Here is a 26,067-nt window from a genome sequence, read left to right as displayed (position 1 = left end):
GCTGGTAGATAGATGCTTTTTCACAGAGTTTCATTGACTAGGTGAGGCTTTGAATTCAGGTCTCCCTGGTCCAAGACCAATGTCTTGTCCACTACTGGTGTTGCTGAATCTTTGAGAAGGCTGGTGCTGCTCAGTGATCATATTTGGCTCTTATTGCATGCACTAAATCTCTTCAGAAGGAAGAAAAGACAGAAACTTCTCTTAGTCTTATTGACTGTTTATTCACTTCTTCAAAAGCAATTAGGAATTTAATCACAGTTTCTATGGATTTCTGGGGAAAATCTGTAATTAAATCTGCACAGTGCCCTTGCATGATAGGTTTAACTTTTCCACAGCAGTGCGGGAATACTTTTAGTATTCTCGTATCTCTGCATTAAAATTGGCCAGGCATGCCACAAACCCAGGACCCCACATTGCTTTCCTACATAGCTGAAAATCCATTCTAACAAGCCAGAATTGGAGGTTAGCCCTCTTGATCTAATCAAAGTTGTTCTCATAATGGACAGAGATGTTCCTTTCCATCATTATTTTACAGCACAGAGAGGAAAGGAAGAAAGCTCTCTCCCTCCTTGTGTGGGAAATGAGGCTGGCCTCCCTCCCAATAAAGCTGGCTTAAATCTGCCGTTAATTGAAAGCTTATCTTCTCTCTGAAAAAGGGAATGATGTTCATATAAAAACGCAATGTAATAACTTAATAGCTCTGCTGGAGGTGACTTGTACGTGTGTGGGACAGATCGAGAAGGTTAAGAATTGCGGATGCTTAATTCCTGTTGGTTCAAATTTACGTCTAGGAACGAGAAGCGAAGAAAGAATATGGTCTTGCTGTCTTATTCCTGCTTGCATGGATGGGAAGAACTGTCACAATTGATCCAATGTCACTGACCCTCTCTTGGCTGTTACCGTATCAGCAGTCAAATGATGCATGAGGCAGGCATTCTCTGCTGGGCAGTTGAAGGAGGCTGGGTGCAAACGAGGCACGTTGCAGAATGAGAACACGGCTTCTGTGAGACTGCCAAATACCCCTTTTCAAGACAAGTCCTCTTCAAAATGGCACCATTATTATGCCACAGACCACCTGCATTTTCTGTCCCCAGGAGTTTTTCCTCATGACCCTTTCACATGAGGCTAAGAGACAGGCAGAAGTATAGCTAGAACGACCCCAAAGAATTTATGGAGCAACATTTTCCTTGCATAGAACTTACACTGAAGTAACTCCTGCCTTTTAAGCCCAGTCTCCTCCCAAATCTGATGCACCCAAAGTAAAGAGATGCATTGTTCCTGCCTGATGAATTGGATTGATACTTCCTTATCATGCCATTGGACTGTAAAACGTAAAACCTGGATCCAATCCAAAGTTCTTTCTCTTTGCTTTAGCGTTTTAGGGAGCCTGAAGACAGATGGACTTGTTCATCCTAATGCTAATTCAGCAATGAAGCTGAATTCTGCATGAGAAACAGTGCTTCTTCTGCAGGTAGGGATGGTGGTTGGGGGGAGGGAATTAAATTCAGTTTGCATTTAAAGGTGAACTGACTTAATTTCTGAAACAATGCATGAACTGGAACACAGCCATCCTTCGACATTCACACTTCTCCAAATTTTGCAATGCTGTTCTCCAGCCTAGTAATGCGTACAAAAATGCACGTATATTATAGTAATGTAGCAGTTCTAGATGAGACCCATGACAGGGAATGGGCAGATAAGCACATTCTGGTCCGTTTAGGATGCTGTGTTGTGCTGAGGATTGCAGCCCCGTGACATCCAAGAATGAACCTCTCCAATCAAGACAGCACATGCTCTGTGGGTAGGGATGGGTAAACCTGTCAATTTCAGTTTCAATTTTAGTGTGCATTTCTCATTTTATACACACGTTTGTATGCAATTTTCCACGATATACACATTTTTACAAAGCAATTTTCCCCAATAGAATGCATTTTTGTATGCTACTTGCATAGATATATGAATTTTTTATGTATGTTTTACTGCAGTATGTGCATTTTTGTACACAATATTTGACTGGAGAACTGAATTGCCAAATTTTGAAAAGCGGGGATTTCAATGGGTGGCTGTGTGTTGTTTCAGAAAGTGCAAATCAGGGAGGTTTGCCTTTAAATGCCAATTGAACAAAATTCTCTCCCATCCTTATTCACACCTAGCTTCTGTTGTAAGCGCACAAAGCCAGTTTCCCCTGTGCTTGGTCTGGGAAAGGTTATACATCTGCACAAAAAGTGGGGGACTGCAAAATGAGCTCACCATTCAAATTAAGTACCTCTGTATACCTTATAGTGAGAAAGAGCCTTAAGACTGACATTTCTGAGGCAAACTCATTTCCACAACACAGCCGATTAGAATGGCAGTGAATCATGCTAGCCGATAGGGCAGCCTGACAGAGCTGTTATGATTTCAAATCCAGGACTGTGGATCTTTCTTTTTCCATTCTGCCCTTTGCATTTTGTTTACACTCCTTCACTTTGCAAGATAATTCTGTTCCCTCCTTGTGTATTTATATCTCAGCACTGTGTGGGCTGCTATCTTCTCCCAATCTAATAATCTCCCTGATGAGCTCTACAGCAATATTTATCTCTCCTGATCTTCTCATCATAAATCAATTGCACTTGCCTTTTTAAATCTTTTCGGTGCATGGTGCTCCATTTGTTAGTTTCCACCAGCCTTTGATTGCGGAAGCACACCTATGAAATTGCAGATCCACAGATCTCACCAACACCCCTCCTTAGCTGTTTGGCACTTCCGCTGGCAGGTTGTTTACCTCACTGCTGCCTGGCCTTGTGATAAGGATGAGAATGCAGGTGGCGCTGTGGTCTAAACCACTGAGCCTCTTGGGCTTGCCCATCAGAAGGTCGGCAGTTCGAATCTCCGCAATGGGGTGATCTCCTGTTGCTCTGCCCCAGCTCCTGATAACCTAGCAGTTTGAAAGCACACCAGTGCAAGTAGATAAATAGGTACCACTGTAGCGGGAAGGTAAATTGGATTTCTGTGCACCCTGGTTTCCGTTACGCTGTCCCATTGCGCCAGAAGCAGTTTAGTCATGCTGGCCACATGACCCGGAAAGCTGTCTGTGGACCAATGTCGGCTCCCTCGGCCTGAAGCGAGATAAACGCTGCAACCCCACAGTTGCCTTTGACAGGAGTCCTTTACCTTTTTTACCTAGTGATAAAGCAAACTGGATAATCCCATGCTGTCAAGGCAGCAAGAATCAAGCTAGCTGGGCAAGAGCTGGGCTAGCTTTAAAACAAGAGCAAGGAGGGTACCATGAAGGGGCAAGGGGTTGTTTAACCACACCCCCTCACCAGTGCATTTCCCTTCCAGCTTCCTCCAGCTGTTGCCCCCTAGATGGGATACACTGATGTGTGTTTGCAACAAGCAACAGACCGCAGGGGAAAACTGCCGCTTGACCATTGTCTCTTGCAAGTTACTCTACCCCCCATGTTGCTTAGTAGTGAGCAGTTTCCAGGCCAGGCCTGCATCTGCCCCTGAATACCTGGATTTGCACATTAGAGATTAGGTTGAGAAGATGGGTCTACCTTTTGTTGCTCTTAGAACACTGCCTGCAAGGGATTGGTTTGAAGGAGTGTGGTTCCATTGCCTGTGTGTGACATCACTTCTCTTGTTCTTCCGGTGGAATTCTGACTTATCTTAGCAGAAGCTTTCGTTCCATGGACTGTTGGAGAACAATAACCTCCACTGCCTCCAACTTCTGTGCCCTCCTCTGACACCCAGCAAGCTAATATACCTTTAAAAAACATTGGTTTGGTTTTGGAGAAAGAGATTTCCACCCCTGCCCCTCGCATCTCTCAGCAGAACAATTTGGCTTAATAATTAATAGATTGATCACTCTTGGCAGCAAAGGTAACAACCATGGTCAAACTATATGGATAATGTAATAAAAACGTGTTGTTGTTTTTCAATGGTAATCGGCTTTAACAAGAAACTGAAAAGACTACGCTGTTGATGCTGAGGCAAATCCCTTAAACAGTGACGCAGCATAATGGAGCTAGTTAATGTTATAGCACATGATTGTCTTTACTTTCTGCAATCAGCGTTTTATTCACAATTTTACAATAGGTGTAAATTTTTATCACTCGTTAGGCAAGCAGAAGAATGAACTGAACCTCAAGAAAAATCACTTAAGAATTGGCTACAGTGATATAACAGAGCAATAACTGATCCAAGACCAACCATCTAGTGGGAGAAGAAAAAGTAAGTGACATATAAAATGCTAAAAGGTCAGATTTCTTCTTCTTCTTTTTTTTAAAGAAAGAAAGGAATCCACAAACAGGAACATATTGTACCATGTCAACAGAATGGCTGTGAGCTGAGCTTTAGAAAAATGAAGGTTCATTATAAAAGCTTTAGAAGTGAAAAATAAAATGTTACATTCTGGATCTTCTTTGTAGGCTGTGAGGGGAGTGGGAAGAAGCCCATGACAGGAGCAACAGGAAATAAGAAGTCTAATTAAGCATCATTCTTGCTATGTGAATGATAGAAGAAGAGGGAATTAGACCTGGAATTTTGCTATGATGGACAGATTATGTGACCAGGAAAATGAAATAGTAAACATATTGAATGAACCGGGCAGATTATACTAAATTTAAGCATGCTTTACTTAAGAATTAGCACTATTAAGCTCAGCTGGAATTACATTCAACTAAGCCTAATATGCAGGCGATAGTTGCAGATTAGCTGACATTTCTTTTCTTAATTAAACATGGTTGATTACCTGCAGGATATGACATTGTTTTTGTGGGGATTTGAGGCTGTAGCAGGAGTTTCATTGTGAAGTGAGAACCCCCACCCACAATGTTTCATATAAAATGTGATTACGTCTTAGGAGCACCTATATTTACAGCTCATACTCAATGCACTGAAAGACAGATGGACATATGCATTCAACGCAAAACACATCAACTTGGTTACTTTTTTTAAAAAGGGAGAGGGAGCTGCTCTCTGATTGGGGGCTGCATAATGACGCCATGTTGTGCAGTGGTGTGGAGTCGCAATTCATGAAGGATGGGGAAGCGCAACTGGGAGAGCTGGTGGAACTGGGAGTCGTGGCATCAACACCAAATTGGAATGTGAGATCTTCTGCCCCGGAACACATTCTGCCTCTGCATACCTCAAGGCAACCCAAGGCTTCTGTACTCCCATTGTATTTTCAGAAAGAGAAATCACCCTCACATCTGGCTGCTCTTCTTCCTCAGCTTCCCAGCTGGCCTTTGCATTGGATGGATGGACACCATGGTGGATTACTACAAAATCCTGGATGTTCCCCAAAGTGCCTCTATGAGTGATATTAAAAGAGCGTAAGAGAAATCTTTCCTTGGAGTGCCCCTTTTCCTAGGTAAAGGTAAAGGGGATCCCTGACTGTTAGGTCCAGTCGTGACCGACTCTGGGGTTGCGGCGCTCATCTCGCTTTACTGGCTGAGGGAGCCGGCGTACAGCTTCCGGGTCATGTGGCCAGCATGACTAAGCCGCTTCTGGCGAACCAGAGCAGCGCACGGAAATGCCGTTTACCTTCCCGCTGGAGCGGTACCTATTTATCTACTTGCACTTTGACGTGCTTTCGAACTGCTAGGTTGGCAGGAGCAGGGACCGAGCAACAGGAGCTCACCCCGTCGCGGGGATTTGAACCGCCGACCTTCTGATCGGCAAGTCCTAGGCTTTGTGGTTTAACCCACAGCGCCACCCGCGTCCCTCACCCCTTTTCCTACAACCCTGTAATCTTAATCGTTCCTCATGTTGCTTCTCTGTCAACATTTACCAGCAGGGCTTGATATTAGTAAGTGACTTAATATCAGGAAAGGTGCCATAGTTCAGAAGCAGAGCACCTGCCTTGCATTTAGAAGGCCCCATGTTTAATTCCAGGCATCTCCAGGTAGGGCTGGGCAAGAACCCTCAAGAGTTTCTGTAGTTAAATACTGAGCCAGATGGACCAATGATCTGACTCAGTATAAGGCAGATTCCTATGTTGTTAACTTGGCTTCCTCCTTGGACAATTGAGGCAGAAATCCAGTTGCAAGCTATTGCCTCATCATCACCATGATAAGTCATGGTCTGAGAAACTGTCCAGAATAATGGGACTGGAAGATGGTCACTAGCCTATTTGGGTGGTTCTCACCATTATCATGGTGGATAGCATAGGTGGATAGTTCTAGGATGGATAGCCACTAATGTTTGTTGCATCTTGTGAACTGTGCAGGTACAGGAGTAAAGTGCTCAGATGGCACCCAGATAAAAATCCAGATAACAGGGCAGAAGCTGAACAGAAGTTCAAGGAGATTGTGGAAGCCTACAAAGTCCTTTCAGACAGTAAGGCACCCAGTTTCTCTTCAGTGCTTCTTTTCTTCCTCTCTCCAATAGAACATTCACAGTCACAACAGCTAATTTATTTTTGACTGATTAATCCCAAATAAAAACATAATGAACATGGATTAAACTTTGTCAACTGCTCTAGAATGCAAATAAATGAACAAATAAAAATAGTAACACTCCATTCTTTAGGCAGCGACACAAGGTTGCATAAGTAATTCCAAACTTCCTTCCTTCATCTTTTTGTTTGCACAGTCAGAATTGCTAACATATTTTCTCCCAATCCTTCAATGCACATACGAGACCATTCCCACATTTGACCTTTGTTTCCTTCCACTCCAGTTTAAGCTGCTTAATCTAATCTCCATTTACAATTATCTTTGGAAGGATGGAAGTTCAACCTTCTACCTTGCTGACAGAATGATTTTTTTTTTCTAAAAAAAGGCTTGAATATGGAGAAACTAACTATGATTGGAGCTAAACTTTACAAGAAATATGGATCTGCCACAACTCTGTTCTCCTTTATCTCCAATTCCTAGTAAGATATAGCATAATAATACAGTTTGGACTGTGGGTCAAATTAGACTCAGCAGGAGTCTCAATTTGGGCTGCAAGGCTGTTTTCCCCAAACAACACCCACCTGCTCTGCACCCGACATCATTTGGAACATCAGGTGTGGGGCACGTAAATACGTGGTTGCAAAGAAACAATAAGGAGTTTTAAGCACACTCTTGATTGTTCCTTGGCAAGCGGAGCTCACTGACAGCAAGGCCTTTTGAAGCTGGTGTGGTTTGGAGTCAAACTGCACTTGTAACTGGGCATTTTTATTTTGTAGACCAGCTTTGCAAAGAGCTGCAGAGAAACAATATCCTTTTGCAGACATGGTTTGCATCCAAACCATGCCTGCAAAAGGCCAACGTGGGGCTCACCGTCAATATAAATCAGTTGAGCAGCACTAACAGCAGGCCCCTCTGAAGTTGTCACCTGCCATCATAATAAGACAATTAACAATTGGGCGGCTCTGCCCACCTGTCAAAGTGGCCTGGAGGTGGCAGTGGAAGTCATGTTCTGGCCCAGCAGTTGGAAAAGATACCACACCCCATCATGCGCTGTGCATCTCCCCACTGTCAAACTGATATTACATTCTTCACATACACTTCCCAGCCATGCTTCCCCCACCTCACCTGGCGCCTTCATCGTATCTTTTGGCAACAGGCAAAAACATTCCTCTTCTCCCAGGTCTTTGTTTAATTCGCTAGTTATGGCCTTTTAAACTGTTTTTGTTTCTTACTGTGTTATGTATTTTTGTGTTTTTATAATGTAAACTGCCCTGTGAGGCTCGGATGAAGGGTTGCATAGAAATGGATAGAACTGAAGTCCAGAGACAGCGGCTTGTCTAATAGTCACTGAGCTGGATTTATGGATGTGGTGTGGTTTGAACCAGGGACTTCTTGGTCTCTTTAACATGATGCAGAACAGCAGCAATAAAACTGGAAAACTCAAAGCTAGAGATGAAGAGGCAGCTTGAAATTTCCTTCCACTTTTACTTCTATTCCAGGAAGCACGCGTAACCAGTATGATGGGAGCAGCACAGAGACGTTCAAAGAAACAAGTGAGTAGTCTAGAGAAGAGGCCAAGGGCCTCGTCCCAACCTCTGATTAAGTCTATTAACATCTCTAAGGCTTAGTGGGACTTACCAACCTGTCCACTTCAGTTCCTCTTGGATTCACATTTTTCCAGCCTTTCACCACATTTCCACATCAGTTTGCATTTTTTTCTTGAAGCCCACATATTTTTGCATTCATTTCCCCTAAAGTGCATGATTTTTGCATGTGACATTGCATCCACTTTATCCAGTTTTTCAACCAATTTCCTCTAGCCTGATGCATTTTGGAACATGATTTTCATGAATATATGTACACTTTTTTGTACACTTATTTTGCTGGAAAATGGTGTTGCAAAATTCAGAGAGGTCTGACTTTTGAAAGATAGCTGTGTTTTGTTTTGTGTATTGGATATGCGAATTGGGTAGGTTTGCATTAAAATGCTAAGAAAACAAATTTCTCACTCCGTTCCTAACAGGACATTAATGGTTCTGTTTAGCACTGGGCTCAGGAAAGCAACTGAACACTCTTTGCAGCTGTTTCACCCACTTTTAAAAAAGATTGCTCCAGCAATCTTTAAAAGGGTGAGAGAAACTTCTGCAAAGAGCATTCAGCCCTATCCTGTGCTCAGACAGGATTGTGGGGACCACAAAGGATTTCAGTGGGTGTGTGGAGCAACCCACCTGTCAAACATGTGATGCCCATAGTGGTGTTGTGACTGCCAGATGTATCATCTCACCACCTGCAGAGCCCAAAATGTTCCTCACCCCTTTGTACACATACCTCAAGAGCTATGAATGGTTTTCAAAAGTCTTCTTCACCCATATGTGTTTAAAGAGATCCAGAATCTAATTCTGTTTCCTTACGCACAAAGAAGCATGCCGCCGGTTGAAAATAGCTACTATAATACATGTAGGTTGACTGTATCTAGGGGTTCCATGACTGCTGCAGCCTGGTAGATTGGAAAGCAACTTGGAGGAAATAAATAGTTTTGCCTCCAAGGAGAGATTCTTTTGCCTCCTTTCCTTAATCCTCCCATACATCCTGGAAGGAGAAGATGCAACAACTTTGGTGATGTTGTAACAGCTCATTTTTATTTTTCAAAACCATGCTATTTACATATCCCTTTCAAACAGCACAGCATTTGGAATTGTTTCCCTTTCTCCTTAGAGAGATCTGAGGATGAGAAGCACCTGTCTGTGTTTGATCACGATGGCATCAAAATATTCTTCACAAAACAACGTTCTTCTTCAGGTAACCTTTACATCCTTTCTGGAAAACTGCTCTGCTGTGAAGCCTGTTGGTTGACACAGCTGTTAGCTTAGGACCGCTAATTCCCCAGGGCTTTTTTCCAGCCGGAACTTGCTGGAACTCAGTTCTGGCACGTCTCAGGTGGGCTCCATTACCATGATAAGAGAACAAGGGAGGCGATCATGGTGAGTTCTGGCACCTCTTTTTCTAGAAAAATAGCACTGCAGGTACCTATACCTGCAGGTACCTGTGGTGAGGCTTCTCTTTGTGGCACAGTATTCTGATAGAAAGAGAGATAAATAGCCAGGTTTTAAGGATTTAACCAAACTGAGAATACATACAGGCCAGGCATAAAGCTATGCTGTAGAAAGAGAGCAGAAGAGCAATGCCTAAGGAAAAGATTATTTGGAAGGGTGTATTGATCATCATCATCATCATCTCTCTCTTTCTCTCTGTCCCTCGGCCTATTTCTGGTTTCAATATTTCAGTCCCACTTGTCCTTCTGGTGCTTTGTGCCAAAATGGTGACTAAACAGCAGCATAAGACTTCTGCTGTTGTTACCAGCAACCCTTCCTCCCATTGCCAGTGTTATCAGAAAAATCACTAAATCTGATGTAAAAGTCTGCTGGGGCGGAAGCTGCTGTGGAGGTGATTTGATCCTTAGGGAGCAAATTCAATAGCTCCAGAGGTCCTTTTTAGTCTTATAACTAGTATCGCTGAGGTAATTGACAAGAGCAAGTGTGGCCAATATTATAACCTCCTGATGTTTTGGGAATCAAACCTGCATCACACCCAGGCAGCATTGCTATGATTAGAGCAACTTCTGGAGGGCACTGAGTTAGCTACCCCTGACCAGAGCATCTTACAAGAGAGGATGAAAGATGAATTACAGTGTGCTTGTTTTGTGTGTGTATGTGTAATTGGTGGCCTGGATGCACTTCATAATGAGTATGTGGCAACCTGTGTGTTTCAGATTTTTCTGTATCCTTCTTCAGCGCTCCTAAAAGGTTCCATCACTTTTCCATCATGACTGCCTTCATGAATGGCAAAAAAATCACAACCAAAAGGTAAGTGGGGGGACAGACATCTTTGTAGGAATCTTCTCCTTAAGTCTTGATTCTCCTGGCTGCATAACTCTGTGTGTTTGCAATGTGCAAGCATGTCCAAAAGCGAAATGCCTCTGAAATACCAGTTGCTGGGAATTACAGGTGTGCACTCATGTCCAGCTTGCAGGCTTCCCACAGACATTTGTTTGACCACTGTGAGAACAGGATGCTGGGCAAGATGGGCCATTGGCCTGATCCAGCAGGCTTGTTTTATGTTCCTAACTCCTGGGTCCAGGATAAGGTAACGCATCTGTGTTTATACTTTGTATGTTGCTTGGACTCCTTAGGGTAGCAAGCAAGTAATGTGTCTGACTCTCTCAGGTGTACAGGATGTGAGAGGGTATCTGTACATCTTTAGAGGAAAGAGGTATGTGAGTGAGTTTAACAGTCATATGTCTGCCTTACAGAATTTGTGCGGAAACTTTTATTAGATGAATATTTGAGACAACAGTGACTTGACGGGTAGATTCCTACACATATATAGGAGCAAGTAAAGTTCTCATATGCACAAAGGGATCTATCCAAATGAGTGTTTGAACAAGGAGGCTATAATATGGAGGCTTCTCTTGTTCCTAAGGCATCTGTCCCTTGTTTGGTCAGGTAACTATGTGACATTTCTCCCCTTCAGACATCTCGAGAATGAAAGCAAGTACTTGGAAGTTGAAGAGGACGGGAAGACGGTATCTATCCATGTTAATGGTAAATTTGAGTGGGCTGTATTATGCCTTGTGACAGGTGTTAAATGCTTACCTCAGTGTGTAGAGGGCACCTCCAAGGAGCCTGGTTTTCAGAAAGCATGCTTTCCCTCTTGAAAATTGAGACACCCAGAAAATTCTGACTCAGAGGGTTTTTTGTTTCCTTTTGTTTGAAAACCACCTTATTCTCTCACAGCTCATTAGGCAAACAAAAAACAAAACAACCCAATAAGAAAACATGTTCTTTGTCCTGTGAATTATAGGTAAGGATGATTAGCTCTGCAAGCAAACAAATGACTGAACAAATGAATGAATGAATAAAGGGGCAGGATATATGCCAAATACACTCAAATCTGGAATAAACAATGGAAAAGACAGAACAATTTCATTGATTAGCATATGTTGTATTGGTGTAATCTAGTGAATCGACAATATTCACAATATATTAACGCCTGGAATGGCAGGCAGGGGGAAGAGGGTAACATCAAGCTATTGCCAACAAAGTGCTATGTAGAGTAGACCTATTGAAATTAATGAGCCTAAGTTATGCATTTTCAATAATTTCAATGTGTCTACTCTTAGTATGACTAACACTGAATAATACCCATTAGGTCATGATGATGATAGCAGCATTTATATATTGCCCATCTGACCAAGTCCTCTGGGCACTTAACAAAGACAATAAAATACAAAGTCCTGTTTACAAAAACAGAACAAAACAAAACACCTAAACCTAAAAACCAAAAAATAAAAGCCCAGCAATGCTATCCCCAAAGTAGCACAAGACACAGCAGATAAAAGAATTATAACCAGCACAACCAGCATAAACCAGGGGATGCTGGGTGAAAAAAAATGAACCCTCTCTGGTTTATTCTAGTCTTGTTCTCATTTACTTGGCAAAATTATGCACCTTAGTCAATTCAGGCACTGTTCTCCATTACCTGTCTTATATCTCCTTCAATGTCTGCTTCTCTCTCCCCTGTTGAATGTGTGTGGTGCATTATTATCCTAACTTCCTTGGGACATGATAATGAGTGGCATGCAGTGCCTCTGTTCCATTCACATAACAGACTTCTGCTTGGCACAAAGGAACTTCCTCCCCTGTATAGCTTTTACACACCCTTACAATTTGCCCCAGGGAATCTCTGGAAAGTCCTGTTGCATGAATGGAATTTTGCTTACACAGCATTGAATACAACCCAATCTGTTTACTCTTTTTCTTGGGTATTTCCTTTGTATGAGTACGATTGGTGTTCCTACTAAAGTCACCAAATGCAGACCACTGACCAAATTTTGGTGGGCCATCTGGTAGATGGTGGGATATTCAAGATCCCTTGCTGTATGCCTCAGACAACATAGGGACTTAGAGACCATATGGGGACCATAGGGACTGAGAGAGAACATGTGTGGCTGAATTCAGCATACCCTTAGTGCAAATAGGATATAAGGGTGACAAAAAGGATTGGATCTAGACTTAGTCATGCTTAGAGCAGACCCACAGAAATCTCATTGATTGTGACTATCAAGTTGCATTGATTTCTGTGGGTCTACTCTAAGCATGACTAAGTCTGAATGCAACAGAATGCAACAGAATAGTTAACATTATTGTCAGCGAGTCATAATAATTCTGGATGTTTACATGCTCTACAAATTTCATTCTATGGGTGAAACATAAACCATGCCCTGAAATTGTGTGATAATTTTTAATCATGCTGGACATGGAAAGAGTGTGTAAATGCAGATCCTAGGCTTATTTCTGTAGCTCCGTCACTGGAACAGACCTACACTTGACCAATATATTCTGGCTCTTGCAGGCATACCTGTTTACGATAGAGAAATTAACGCAAACAACTGGGATTACAGGTTGGACAGGGGCTACTATTATCCAGAAAAGAATCGGTTTTGGACATGTGAAAGGCGTCGGTGGGCAGAAGACTGGCGGCGCTGGGCAAGCCAATGGCGAGACTGGGCAGAAGAGTGTCGAGACTGGGCTGAAGGAAAGCAACATGAGAAAGACAAGTGCTTTTCTGGGGCTAATGCTGGTCATCGCTGGGCAAAAGCAGCACAAGGTCCAAAGGCTAGTGAGGAACATCTCAGGTCAGACAGGGGTTGTCCTAGGCCAGGGGAAGGGAAATGTGATCTGAAAGAGGGGCATAAGACTAATAAGGGACCATCTCGCCCAGAAGTGGAACACTCCAAGTCAGATAAAGGGTATTTTGTGTTTCCCAAGCCAGGTGAGAATTCTGGACCAGACGAAGGGCATCTCAAGGCAAACATGAGGCAACAGAGAGTGGACGAGGGGCATCCCCCATCAGATAAGCATAACCCAGGGGTTGTTAGGCTGGGGGAGGGGCATACGGATAAGGACAAGGGGCATGCCACAAGGAAAAAAGAGCAGCCTAGGCAGGACGAGGGGCAGCCCAGGCCAGATAAGGGGTCCCTCAGTCACAAGAAACCAGACCCTGTGTGTAATGAATCAGCTATGAAGCACAAGGTGGTTTCTGAACACAATCCTCAGGCTTGGAATAGGGAGCCTCATGCTGGGAAACAGAAGCAACCGCCAGAAAGAAGCAACCCACGTGCTGTGAAAAGCGAAAAGCTGCTCAGAAAGAATGAGCCGAAGGATGACAAGCCGGAGTCCAAAGGTGAGAAGCACAGGCTTACGTTAGAGTCTGAACCTGGGAAGGGAACGGAATTCAATGGTATGAAGGGAAAGGCTTGTGCTGATACTAAAGTGGCTCCTCAAACACATCTGACTTCCTATGGTGGCAGAGTGCTGCCACTGAAAAGGAAAGAGCCCCAGATTCGGGTAAGAAAGCTGTATGGCAAGAGGAGCAAGTCTCAAGCTGGAAGGAGGTCGTCGCACGGTGGTAGGAGCAAATCCCGGGCAGGGAAGAATAGGGTGCCTGATGGACAAAGTAAGGCAGAGCCTGGGGGGAGCAGCTCATATAAGGGACTCGATGAAGAACAGCCTGAGGGGAATGACTTAGCTAAAGAACCCGGTAAAGGAAAGCCTGAGAGGAACGACTCAGTTGAAGGACGCAGTTTAGGAGAGCCTGAGGGGAATGGCTCAGCTAATGGAAGCAGGGAGGCGCCACCTGAGGGGAAGCAGACACAGGCAGATTCTAAGGGTGCACTGCAAGCTCGGAAAAAGGGACCTCTATCAGCTCTCCTGGGGGGTGACATTTCTCTCCCAACAAAACACAGACTGCTCCGAAGAACAACACAATGTCGCCTCTTATCTGAAGTCCAGGGCGAAAAGCATCAGTACGTATCTGAAACGAGCCAGTTAATCAGCATGAATGACCAACGGAGAAGGAGACTGACCAAACTCCCTCAGTCTGGTACACAGCTTCCAAGTATTGAAGGCCAGAAACTTGGAGCGAATCAGTTCCCAAATGTGACTCATTGACCAGGGGTATGTTCAAGCTAGCTAGCTCACATTTAAGCTCACCGTCTCGCTCACTGATTTGTGATCACCTCTGACTTCTGTGTTCACACCAGGCAGTGCAGGACCCCACGTTTGCTGGGCTGCAATAGGAAGGACAGTTTCCAGAGATTGTGGTCGGTAAGGGAGGTGTGTTTTTCAATAAAGGCAGTAATGTAACTCTCACAATTTCTTGGTATGTGCTTATTATTCGGTAAGAAACAGGATATACCGTATATTCAGGAGATGCTGAGCTAGCTCTAGATTTCTACATTCCACATGAACCTGATTTCCCCCATAATCAGGATAGATTTGGGTTTGCTGAGCATCTGCTCACTTTTAATTTACCAGTGTGTTTCCATCTATGTATGTAGATTACAGGATAGGCAAGTACACACAGATGGGCCTTGCAAGTTGCAATTTGGGACCTGATATTGCCTAGGCTTTCTTAACCATGGAGGAAACACACAGCATTTCCAGCCCTAACCCATAAAGTAGGGTTGGGGCTGAGGTCCAGCTACAAGGGCCTTCTAGTGGATCCCTCACTGAGAAGGCACAGGGCCTTCTCAGTAGCGGTGTCCGCCCTCTCACCAGATGTCAAAAAGATAAATAACTATATGACTTTTAGAATACTTCCGAAGGCAGTCCTCTATGGGGAAGTTTTTTTAAATTTTGATGTTTTATTGTGTTTTTATATTTTGCTAGAAGCCACCCAGAGTGGCTGGGGCAACCCAGTCAGATGGGCAGCATATAAGTACAGTACTACTACTAGTAGTGCTATTAATCCATTGGAGGCCACATGCAGCCAGTGGGCTGGACCATCATCAAAGGGAGCCACTGTAACAATTTCTCTGCTACATTTGTATTAGGCAGAGCCCAAAGTGTGCATGTATGCTGCCTTGGTTGGGTTCCATGAAAGAAGAAGGGTGGTGGAGGAAGAAAAAGAAATAAAATGAAGAAAGTGGGCAAAGGCAGAACCAAATCTCTCTCTCTCTCTCTCTCTCTCTCTCTCTCTCTCTCTCTCTCCATTAACAGGCCAGAACGGATTGCTTGTAAATGGTTTCTTCCCTTCCATTGCTTCATCCCTTTTGACTCTGTGTAATTTTCTTCTCCCTTACCTGCTCTTCTTTGCTTTCTCTGGGCCCCACAATGCTCCATGGCTTTCAGCAACACATGAGACAGCAGTGCTAGCATTATAACCAGTAAAACTAACACAATAAACCCCACATCTCAATGCAGCCATAGATGCTGCCTTTACCTGATGCAATATTAGCATCTCAGGGGAAATATACAAAGGTAGCCATTGTAACAATTTCTCTGTGACATTTGTGTTAGGCAAATGTGAATGCGATTCCTCTGGTGTTGTTGTTCCCATGTCATGTTATATTAAATTTGACATGGCGCAGATCCTTAAAACATTAATTCCCATCTTCCGGTGATAAGATACACCGTAGCAATCCTATCATGTTCCATAATTTATTTTGAGGCAGTTCACAAGCATCTTTTAATGATTTGTTTATCTCCTCTGAAATGATTAACACATCACTCTTCAAAGGTCCTTATTAGATAAGTAACGTGCCACCGGGGGCTTAATAACTGAGCTATTGGGCATGAAATTAGGAGATGGACAAAACTCAGGTTCTGGATGAAGCTGAAAATGTATTTTTACGCTGTCAATTATGAAGTGATTCTGGGCTTCAGCATCTGCAGCATCACTTTGAACAATAACTGGGCTATTGTTGCGGGGAATCTAAATATCATCCCTCTAGAGCACTTACACTGTGGATACATTTTCATTCCACAGCACCAAAATTACAATATTTTGTCTCTGCAAACATGGTAATTTCTCCTGTGGGTAGTACCCTTACCACGATAGTTTGCATAGTCTGGACTAGTTGTACAAATGTCAAGACAAAGGATAGGCTTGACTTCATGACTATTATAGTACTGTGACAAACAGTATAACTTCCTTTCTATGTGCAGTGACTGCACCATTTTGTAACTTTAAAATGTGTGCACATGCATGCATGGATCAAACAACTGATCTAGCTTATTCAGAAGGGAGCCTCATTTTGTTCAGTAGGACTTTCTTCCCAGTGTGTTGTGGAGTGCAGTCTTTCAGTGCAATCCCATACATGTCTTTTACTTCAATAGGGCAGATAAGTGTGCAAATGATTGCAGCCTTTGTTCATACTGTAACCTCTTAAAAATTGCAGTTCTCGTTTTTTTCATGGATGGTGAAATTCTTCATGAATAGTGTTATTGACCTTCCTTGGAAATGTAAATCATCATGGTGCAGTTGTTTATTGATTGTACCAAGGTGTGGTTTTATTTTAAAATGCCTTGCACTCCAAAATGGTTTAAAATGTGTGCAGTATTACTAAATCAAAGAGCAGATAAAAGGGAAAACAAATTGAGAAGATGGAAACATGTGCTGTTCTAATACGTGAACTTTCAAGAAATATTCAAAGGACAATAGTTTGAACACTCCAAATTGATTTTGTGTTTTAAGGTCAGAAGCAGGCCTGACTGTTTTGTAAATCACATGGCTTGTGGGGGAGTCTTTTTGAACTTACAGTTTTATTGATTTTTCCCCCTGGGGGTGGGGAGCATGTTTACCAATAGGAAAGGAATGTTATGACCATAATAATGATAATGGATTGTATCCAGCTAAGTCAGACTCAGTGGAAACGCATTGGCATGTCCTACTTAATTGCATTGATTTCAATGGGTCTGCTCTATAACTTAGCTGAATACAAACCCCAGTGCAGTTAAAAGTTTAGTATCTTCTGTCTGGCGGGACGCGGGTGGCGCTGTGGGTTAAAGCCTCAGCGCCTAGGGCTTGCCGATCGTAAGGTCGGCGGTTCGAATCCCCGTGGCGGGGTGCGCTCCCGCTGTTCGGTCCCAGCGCCTGCCAACCTAGCAGTTCGAAAGCACTCTCGGGTGCAAGTAGATAAATAGGGACCGCTTACCAGCGGGAAGGTAAACGGCGTTTCCGTGTGCGGCTCTGGCTCGCCAGAGCAGCGATGTCACGCTGGCCACGTGACCCGGAAGTGTCTTTGGACAGCGCTGGCCCCCGGCCTCTTTGAGTGAGATGGGCGCACAACCCTAGAGTCTGTCAAGACTGGCCCGTACGGGCAGGGGTACCTTTACCTTTACCTTTATCTTCTGTCTGTGATTATTACAGACCCTTAGTTTAACATCTGAAACCCTAGCCTTCATCCTTTATGCAGTGTTATTAGTTGATGCTGTCAAGTTTTGTCTGTGTGGGCATGTGACAGGGAGCTACAGCGATGGTGGTTCAGTGTTGCTGGTTCTGGGCAGGGGAAAGTAGAGCATGAGTGAAAGGGCTAGCGATAATTTGGGCTAGAGGCCTAGATGTGTGGTCCCATCCCCTAACTGTAGGGGAACATGGCGGGCTCCCCCCCCCCACAAAAAAGGAGTGGCGGCAAAACTAGGCCTTCTGGAGTTGGGGCCCTGATGGAATTGTTATGGGAGAGTGGTTCCTGTGTGCAATAAATTGGTCACTTGCATGCCTTGGATGGAGATATACTCTCTGAAGGAGCAGATTCACAGTTTGGGCATGCTTTGGGATCCAGCTTTGTCACCAGAGGCTCAGATGGCCTCAGTGGCTAGGACCACCTTTTATCATTCTTGGCTTTTGTGCTAGCTGCAACTGTTCTGGGACCAGGATAGCTTGACTGCAATACTCCAGGTACTGACAACTTCAAAACTGGGTTACTTTAATGCACTCTATGTAGTTACTATGATGCACTGCTTGTGATTGGTCTGGAAAATACAGTGCAGAGCAATGCAGCATGAATGTTCACAGAAGTGAGACTCTGTCCATACATATATCACAACCCTGCTCAAGAGATCTGCACAGGCTGCCAATTTGTTACCAGGCCACATTCAAGATATTTGTATGTAAGGCTCTCAATACCTTAAGGACCACTCTGCTGCTAGACTATTGAACAGAATAGTAACCACAAAAAGTGGCCTTTTCCTGACAGAAATGATTGTGTGTATCCACCCAAATAGTGGAAAACCCATTACAGAATTAGAGTGATTGACCTTGGCAATTATTAAAGAAGTTGTAAGAAGCTGGTATTTTCCCTGTAGATGCATTAAATTAAAATTAGATCTCAATGGCTTGTGAGCAAATAATCTTTTCCCAAAACATCTGGTTTAAAGGTTGTAATCACCATTTAACCCTGTGAATTATGGGAAGTTTTAGCCACTTGCCACATCAGCAAGACAGGTTCTCTACCTCCTGCCCTTGCCTGGAGATTTCCTAGCATTTACTGTAGTATAGATTCAATGGACCAAGAGTCTTCCTCAGCATAAGAAAGCATCATAGAGGTATTGATTCAAATTTCATTTCCCTCACCCCAAACCTCAAAAAACGGCCTTAGACCAACTGCAGTCTCTCAGCCATCCGGCATATGGGCTCAAAACACTCCGCTTATATTATGAAACATGTTTTCTACTTGGTATGGACAAAGGTCCTGAAATATGAATAGTCTACAACAATTATGAACAATGGCAAGCCTATCTAGGGTGCAGAAACAGGAATAAAAGCCAGCCTGTTTAGACTGAAAGAAGCTTGTCTCCTCTTCTGAAGTTAAGAACTGTCACATGGAGCCATTAAATGTTTTGAATCTAAGCTGGTGTAAAATGGCATAACCCTGTCCAAGCCAAGGAGACTGTGTCAATTTATGCCAGGCAGTGAGTTGGGCCTAATTCATCTGGAGCGAGCATCCTGTTTCCACAATAACATACATACACAAAAAAACCCTTTAAAAACCACCACTGCTGTAACAAATGGCGATTTCTGAAGTGCAACCCTCAAAAGTATGTCAAGCCTCTTTTTAAATCAATGGGCTACATTTACACACAAATGCGGACTGTCTGTGCAAGCTTTTTAATTTGGCCAGACTGGGAATAAGTAACTTTAAGTTAACAAGTTAATCTTATTGACCAAAAAAAAAAGTTTAGCTGCGGGGAGGAAGTTTGCTTGTATTTTAGAGGTGGCTAAGGGAGCTAAGACAGTAAAGTGAAATATTAACAAGACTTGGCACAGAGTCGCTCAGGACGTCTTAGAGAAAGTCTTCCTCTGCCAGCGCACAGCTGGATTTGCAGAGTGCAGAGGAAAAGGAAGAAATGGCTGAGGAGGAAAGCGGCGCAAAAGGAGGAAAAGAGAAGCAAAGAGGTCAGTGGCTATTTGATGCTTCCTCACCCCTAGTCCTTCTAAAGTGACTCTGCCCATCCTTCAGAGCTTCTTGTACACTTTGGGGGGTATAGATGGCGCTTCAGTGCAAAGAAGCTTGCTCACAGACTCTGAAAGACTGAGCAGTTACACTGCTGCTGAAATGCCCTTTTCTGCACTGCTGCTAAAGGCACAGGAGCCCTGTCCTCGTTCGCTACCCTAGTAGAGTTGCCCTCTTCTACTCTAAGCCATCTCTAGGAGAGTTGCGCTTTTCCACTAGAACTTCTCTGTCTGCAAAGGATCAGAGCTCCTACAGGTACAATGAAGTACATATGTGGAGAATCTTGGTGGAATGAATGAGGGCCAGTCACTTCACTGGGATTTCCTATGTTGCATATTGGTCATTTACCATGTAGACTGCTGGCCAGGGATGGTGTGTAGTGCTCAGTGTTCCTCAGATCTTTTCTTGACTCTGCCGCTTGTTTGATAATTGTCCTTTGGCAGGGCCCTTATCAAAGGTTTGGTGGTGGAGGATCCTAAGGGATGAGAAAGAGCATAGCTGAAAGAAACCTAAATTTATTTTAAGTTAGTAGATGCATGGAGTGATGTTAATAAATTTCTGTTCTATTCATTGAAAATATTTTCATTATGTTGCTGTTCAGTAAAACCCTCCAGGGCAGCTCACAGCAGAGTAATGAAACGAAACAGAAAGATGAAAAAAATAAATTGAAGGAACTCAATTGAATAGATAGAACAGTAAAAAAATTGAATTAATATAATATGCAAAACATATGGCACTCCCAGTCTCCTTTCCGAGTTCTCCAACACTTACTATCAACAGCCAGTGATGTGAGGCAAGGAACGCATCCCATGATAACGCCATGACATGGGTAAGTTAGTCTAAAAATTTATCAGCAGAGCTTGACCACAATAGTTCAGGCATTGGTAACATCAGAATTGTCTTCCCTTGTCCTTGACCTGGAAACAGTAATTACTGCAGGATGCTAAAACACAATTGCTAACAGGGGTGAGACCCTGTCAGCATATAACACCTGAGCTCAGAGGTTAGCAGTGGCTGCCTACTTGCTATAGGACCAAGTTCAAGGTGTTACTACAGTGGTACCTTGGTTGTCGAACAGCTTTGCTCCTGAACAAAACAGCTCCTGAACTCTGCAACCCGGAAGTGAATGTTCTGGTTTGCAAGCATTTTTCAAAAGCTGTACATCCAACATGGCTTCTGATTGAGTGCAGGAAGCTCCTGCAGCCAATCGGAAGCCATGTCTTGGTTTTCAAACCTTTTCAGGAGTTGAACGGACTCCCGGAACAGATGAAATTCAAGAACCAAGGTACCACTGTATTCATATATAAAGCCCTTCACAGTTTGGGATTACCATTCCCAATAAATCGTACATTGGATCCCAAATGCCTTGTGAGTCGAACGTTTTAGATCCCAAACGCCACAAATCTGAAAGTGAGTGTTCCATTTTGCGAATTTTTTTTTAACCCGAACGTCCACCATGGCTTCCGCGGCTTCCAATTGGCTGCAGGAGCTTCCTGCAGCCAATTGGAAGCCACGCCTTGGTTTCTGAACATTTTGGAAGTCGAATGGACTTCTGGAACGGATTCCGTTCCACCTCCGAGGTACCACTGTATATGCTCACTCCAGTGTTTCAATCTGTGGCAGTGGCACTGTTATGGGTGCCATACAATGCCCAGTTTGAACTTGTTTTTAAATCCACAATTTTTATTTTTTATTTCATTTTGTGATACGCTAGTTAGAGGGAGTTTTGTTTTTTGTTTTTTACAGTCAAGGGGCATATAAACATTGCTAATGAAATAAATAAATGAAAGTTACAGGAGACGCCAAGGAGAACTCGAGAAGAGCATGTGTCTTTGTTGCAGAATCGTGTCGAGGATAAGTATAGTTCCAGCCTGTGAAAGGTTCAGCTGGTCCTTTTCGGTTTTAAACTAATTGTGAATTGCATTTTCAAAACTTTGAAGACTGCTGCTTTCATTGTAAAATATCAATCAGCCGGTGGAGATATTGTGGGAGGGCCTTTCCCCTCAGGCAACTGATGGAGCCCTTTCACATCCCTCTCCTCTGACACTCATCAAGCTGCACTGCAAAGCATCCTTGCCATTACGGAGAATGCGAGGCCATTTTAGAAGTTACAATGCTTTGGGATGTTCCAGCACCCCAAAGTCCACTCCAGAACTAACCCCCCCCCCAAATTCATGTGTTCTGTAAATTTTCATGGTGAATCACTGCGTGTTTTCTGGCACAGCAAAAAAAGGGATTTTTATTCATCATATGATGCCATAGCGTACATTATTATGCTGACATTATTGCTCCCACATGACATCTCTGACCATTAACTACTATGGCAACAAATTACCTATACTTGGCCTGCTCTTTAGTTTTGCAAAGGCTCATTCTCCCAACAAACAGGAATGTGCCAGGCTATCTGTTTAGCAAAAGAAACTGGATGCTGGATGTTAAGTCCTTATGTAACGAAATAAAAATCAATATGGGGGGGAAAACAGCTGTGCAGGAAAAAAGGGGGGAAATAGAAAATCCTCCTTTCTCATGTGGGCCAGGACAAAAGAGAGCAGTCTGAACCACATGTGGAATAGGAATCAGGGATTTGCCAAGTATAATGCAGCAGTTAAGGATAAGAATAAAAACATCAGTGTGGAAAGGGTGGGCAATCAAAAAGAAAAATATATACATTGTATGTTAAATAAATTTGTTATTTTTTTTTTAAAAAAAACCTAATAAAAATTAATAATGAAAAAAAGGAAGCATCCCTAATGCCATGGCCCTTCCTTTCCTGGGCTCCAGGTCAGCAAATAATATTTCTTGCATACTGCAGTGTGGTGTAGTGGTTAAGAGTGGTAGACTCATAATCTGGGGAACCGAGTTCGCGTCTCCGCTCCTCCACATGCAGCTGTTGGGTGACCTTGGGCCAGTCACACTTCTCTGAAGTCTCTCAGCCCCACTCACCTCACAGAGTATTTGTTGTGGGGGAGGAGGGGAAAGGAGATTGTTAGCCGCTTTGAGACACCTTTGGGTAGTGATAAAGCGGGATATCAAATCCAAACTCTTCTTCTTCTTCTTGGGCCTAGCAAGGAACAGGCCACTATATATTAAGGAGATGTGTGCATAGCCCTCACGTTCTTAGTAATGATGGAGTACCTTGCAATGCACGCAGCAATCGTTGCAAGTGGCTGGAGGCTGGTGGGAGAGACAGAAAGGACTCAGTATTCCTTGTGGGGAAGCACTTCCACAAGTGCAGATTTATGAGTGTGGAGCAATGCATGAGGAAGCGATAGATCTTGCCCATTATTCAACATTATAATGTGCAATTCTACACATAATCTGCACAGAAGTAAGCCCCAGTGAGTTCAGTGGGAATTTCTCCTAGGTAAATATGTACAGGATTGCAGCAGACTTAATTTCTTAAAGAATTTCAATAAAATGTAATGTGGATAAGATACAAACAGAATTAAATACATTCCTAACCATGTCTACACAGAAGCACCTCCTACTGAATTCAGCAGGGTTATTCCCAGGTAATGGGGTTAGTATTGCAGCGTTAACATATTAAGCACTCTTCCTAGGGTTTTATTACCCCCCTAGTGCAAAATAAATGGGTTTTTACCATCCACATTCTGTCCCTCTGGTTCTTGCTAAGCAATAAATATTAAGATCACTTCTCAGGGACTGTGTAAAAACAACACAAAAATCAGCACAGTAGGTTTAATCTGACAGACAGCCTTGGAAAGAGTTTCAGAAAAAGAATAAATTGGTGAGGCTTTTGCGGTGTAGAAAGATGACAGCCTAAAGGTAAAGCAGGGTGGGACATCAGATTGGTGCTGCTGAGGTCATTTGTTAATTAATGGTGCCTCGCTTCAGATCTTACTCATAGCTAGCTAATGAGAGAAGCGAACACCAATGCATATACTTAAGCAATAATCCACAAAACCCCATCCTTGCACTTCCTCTAAATGGGAGCAACACTATATGTTATGCTTAACACACAGGGCTGCCTCTAAAAATGTAGCCCAATGTTGAGTTATTCCATCTCAACGCCATGCTCATTTAGGCACGTCTTCTCCTGTTGTGTGATATTATCACAGGGGTGCCAACTTGAATAAAATATTGGGAGGGGCCCAGGTGAGCCCCACACTGCTTAACTGATCACAAGATGTGGCATGCAGACACCGTTTGAATACCAGTGCCCATCATCTTTGGTGGGAGGCCGAAGGAGTAGGCTCCTATATATGATAACATTTGGCGTTTCCCCACTGCTGCCAGCAGGAGCCAAATATGGAGTTATGGCAGAAAAGTTCACATCCCAATCACTTTGCAATGCATGTTGCAAGTGCAGTGGTACCTTGGGTTACAGACGTTTCAGGTTACAGACGCTTCAGGTTACAGACTACGCTAACCTAGAAATAGTGCTTCAGGTTAAGAACTTTGCTTCAGGATGAGAACAGAAATTGTGCTCCGGCGGCGCAACAGCAGCGGGAGGCCCCATTAGCTAAAGTGGTGCTTCAGGTTAAGAACAGTTTCAGGTTAAGTACGGACCTCCGGAACTAGACAAGCAGCTGCCATTTTTAGCAGCAGCCTTGCGTCAGATATGAACAGAAGAAGCTGCCTTATACTGATTCAGACCACTGGTCCACCAAGCTCAGTATTGCCCTCACAGACTAGTAGCAGCTCTTTAGAGTTTCAGACTGGGGACATCCCCAGCTCTGCCTGCAGATGATGAGGATTGAATCTGTGTTCTTCTGCATGCAGAGCAGATGCTCTTTCACTGAGCTACAGCTGTCCCCCCAACGCATTGCTCTGTCCAGAGACAGGGGCAGTGTGAATTGCCTTTTTAGTACGAATGATGTTGCTTTTTGTTGTTGGACGTAAAACAGCCAGTAAAGAACTTGCAGGAGGGCCAGGAATGGCATGGGGGTAAGGCCTTTGCCCTCCCAGGTCATCTTGTGGCTATAGATGTTAAGTTGTGGGTGAACATAGCAAACGACACAGCGATTCTTCAAACAGCTCTTCTTTATTCAGATGTCAGAACAGAACTAAGCTGAGGGGCTCAGTCAGCCTGCTTATAAAGAGCTCCAGAACAATTGTAACTGTTGCCATTTTCTAAAACTATCCAATCACTGAACGTCACTTTTCGATCCTTCATTTGCATACAAAACTATCCAATCACTGAACATCACTTTTTGATCCTTCATTAGCATAACTATCTACAGTATCCCCCTGCTGGCCCAGGGTGAGGACTTCAGTACATAACAATAGACATGCCCTTTAGCAAGTCGCTGAGCACTTGTATGACAGACATCAGCAGCAGCAGCAACAAAAATGACAGAGATTTTTGCCAAGACTTGAGCAGCAGAAAAAATAATAGGGGTGTGTGTTCCTATAATGTCGTTCACCTTAAAATGCGAAGCAACAAACAGCAGCAAGGAAAGAAGGGTCCTACATTACAATAACAAAACAAGGAGCAGATAAAACATAGGAGCCCTGGCCGTGGGTGTCCCTGAAGGGAGCGATGCAGTGGAAATAATGTTTGCTGTTTCTGTATTGATTGCAGAGGTAGCATGCAATTTGATCTTGGGGCTGATAAGAAATGAGAGACTGTGAACCTCAGGTTGTAATTTGGTTCTGGTATGGTTTGTGCTTGTAATACATTTGTCTAGAACAGGGGAGGGGAAACTTTTGGCCCTCCAGATGTTGCTACACTACAACTCCCATCATTCCTGACCAGTGGTTCTGCTGGCTTGGGTTGATGGAAGTGGGAGTCCAGCAGCTAGGGGCGTCTGGGGGCCCTCCAAATTTTCAAGGCGTGGGGGCCTGGCCTCCTTAAAATCCCATGGTGGCCATGTGTGTACACCGTGAGGTATGTTGACATTCACACAAGCTGTGCAGCATGTGTATGACACATCAGCACACTACACAGCATGCGCGAGTGACATCAGCATGTTGCACGGCCAAGGCCCTCTCAGTCATGGGGCCAAGGGGGCACACTTGCCAGCGGCATCTGGAGAGTCACACCTTAGCCTAAGTAGGACAACTGGAAAGATAGATTTATATCCCAGTCCTCCTTTGCCCAGGCAGTAGAATCTCCTGTACACATGCAGCTGCAGAAACTTTGATCACAGTCAGGATAGACCCTCGTGTGCAGCCTAGAAAGAAGTGATCCTGCTTCAGGCAGCACCATGAGCAGAGGCGGTTTTAGGGTAGCACAACTGGTGCAGCTGCCACAACAGTGCTGCTGTAGCATGGAGCCCAAGAGGCGGTGTGGGGCCAAATGTTGCTGTGGCACAGGGCACTGCTGAAACTCGAGAGCCCAAAGTCTGCCACTGCGATAAAAAGAGGAACTGATGCCTGAATGGTACAGCAAGATTTTTAAAAGCCCTAGGGGTAGGGAACCTTATT

The 26,067-nt window shown here is 43.7% G+C and overlaps 2 protein-coding genes and 1 long non-coding RNA gene across 4 annotated transcripts in view; 2 read left to right on the top strand and 1 right to left on the bottom strand.

Annotated features, from left to right (window-relative positions):
• Positions 1–201: 201 nt before the first annotated feature.
• On the bottom strand, positions 202–3,629 carry LOC310683847. The gene is made up of 2 exons (XR_014514547.1): positions 3,540–3,629; positions 202–959 (listed from the first exon to the last, which is right to left on the bottom strand). It is a non-coding gene; the product is annotated as an uncharacterized lncRNA (long non-coding RNA).
• Positions 3,630–3,659: 30 nt separating this feature from the next.
• LOC310683743 (uncharacterized protein) lies at positions 3,660–14,596 on the top strand. Of its 2 annotated transcripts, none has more exons than XM_083454077.1 (9): positions 3,660–3,864; positions 4,105–4,215; positions 5,217–5,318; positions 6,215–6,324; positions 7,883–7,936; positions 9,099–9,182; positions 10,153–10,246; positions 10,914–10,984; positions 12,795–14,596. In XM_083454077.1, the coding sequence occupies exons 3-9, from the start codon at positions 5,245–5,247 to the stop codon at positions 14,390–14,392; spliced, it is 2,085 nt and encodes a 694-aa protein (XP_083310203.1). In that variant the 5' UTR covers positions 3,660–3,864; positions 4,105–4,215; positions 5,217–5,244; the 3' UTR covers positions 14,393–14,596. The 2 variants fall into 2 exon arrangements, with proteins under 2 accessions (XP_083310203.1, XP_083310202.1); XM_083454076.1 differs by having other exon boundaries at positions 3,662–3,864; positions 5,175–5,318.
• A 4,742-nt stretch (positions 14,597–19,338) lies between these two features.
• SLC15A2 (solute carrier family 15 member 2) overlaps positions 19,339–26,067 on the top strand; it is a 71,955-nt gene continuing 65,226 nt past the window's right edge. The window contains exon 1 of the mRNA XM_083446845.1: positions 19,339–19,619. Within this exon, the coding sequence (XP_083302971.1) occupies positions 19,571–19,619 (49 nt within the window). The 5' untranslated portion in view covers positions 19,339–19,570. The remainder of the gene's footprint in view (positions 19,620–26,067) is intronic.

The sequence above is a fragment of the Podarcis tiliguerta genome (genome assembly GCF_965153285.1).
Source record: "Podarcis tiliguerta genome assembly, chromosome: 1".
NCBI classification, from domain to species: Eukaryota; Metazoa; Chordata; class Lepidosauria; order Squamata; family Lacertidae; genus Podarcis; species Podarcis tiliguerta.
The sequence above is the reverse complement of the archived record's forward strand: the minus strand, read 5'-3'. Positions and strand labels throughout refer to the sequence as shown.

What these genes read in the sequence shown, in the direction of transcription:
- LOC310683743 (XM_083454077.1), top strand. Translation starts at nt 5,245, where the DNA reads ATGGACACCATGGTGGATTACTACAAAATCCTGGATGTTCCCCAAAGT. An exon ending in CTACAAAGTCCTTTCAGACA is followed by an intron (nt 6,325 to 7,882) that starts GTAAGGCACCCA and finishes CTTCTATTCCAG; the next exon opens with GAAGCACGCGTAACCAGTAT. An exon ending in GGTATCTATCCATGTTAATG is followed by an intron (nt 10,985 to 12,794) that starts GTAAATTTGAGT and finishes TGGCTCTTGCAG; the next exon opens with GCATACCTGTTTACGATAGA.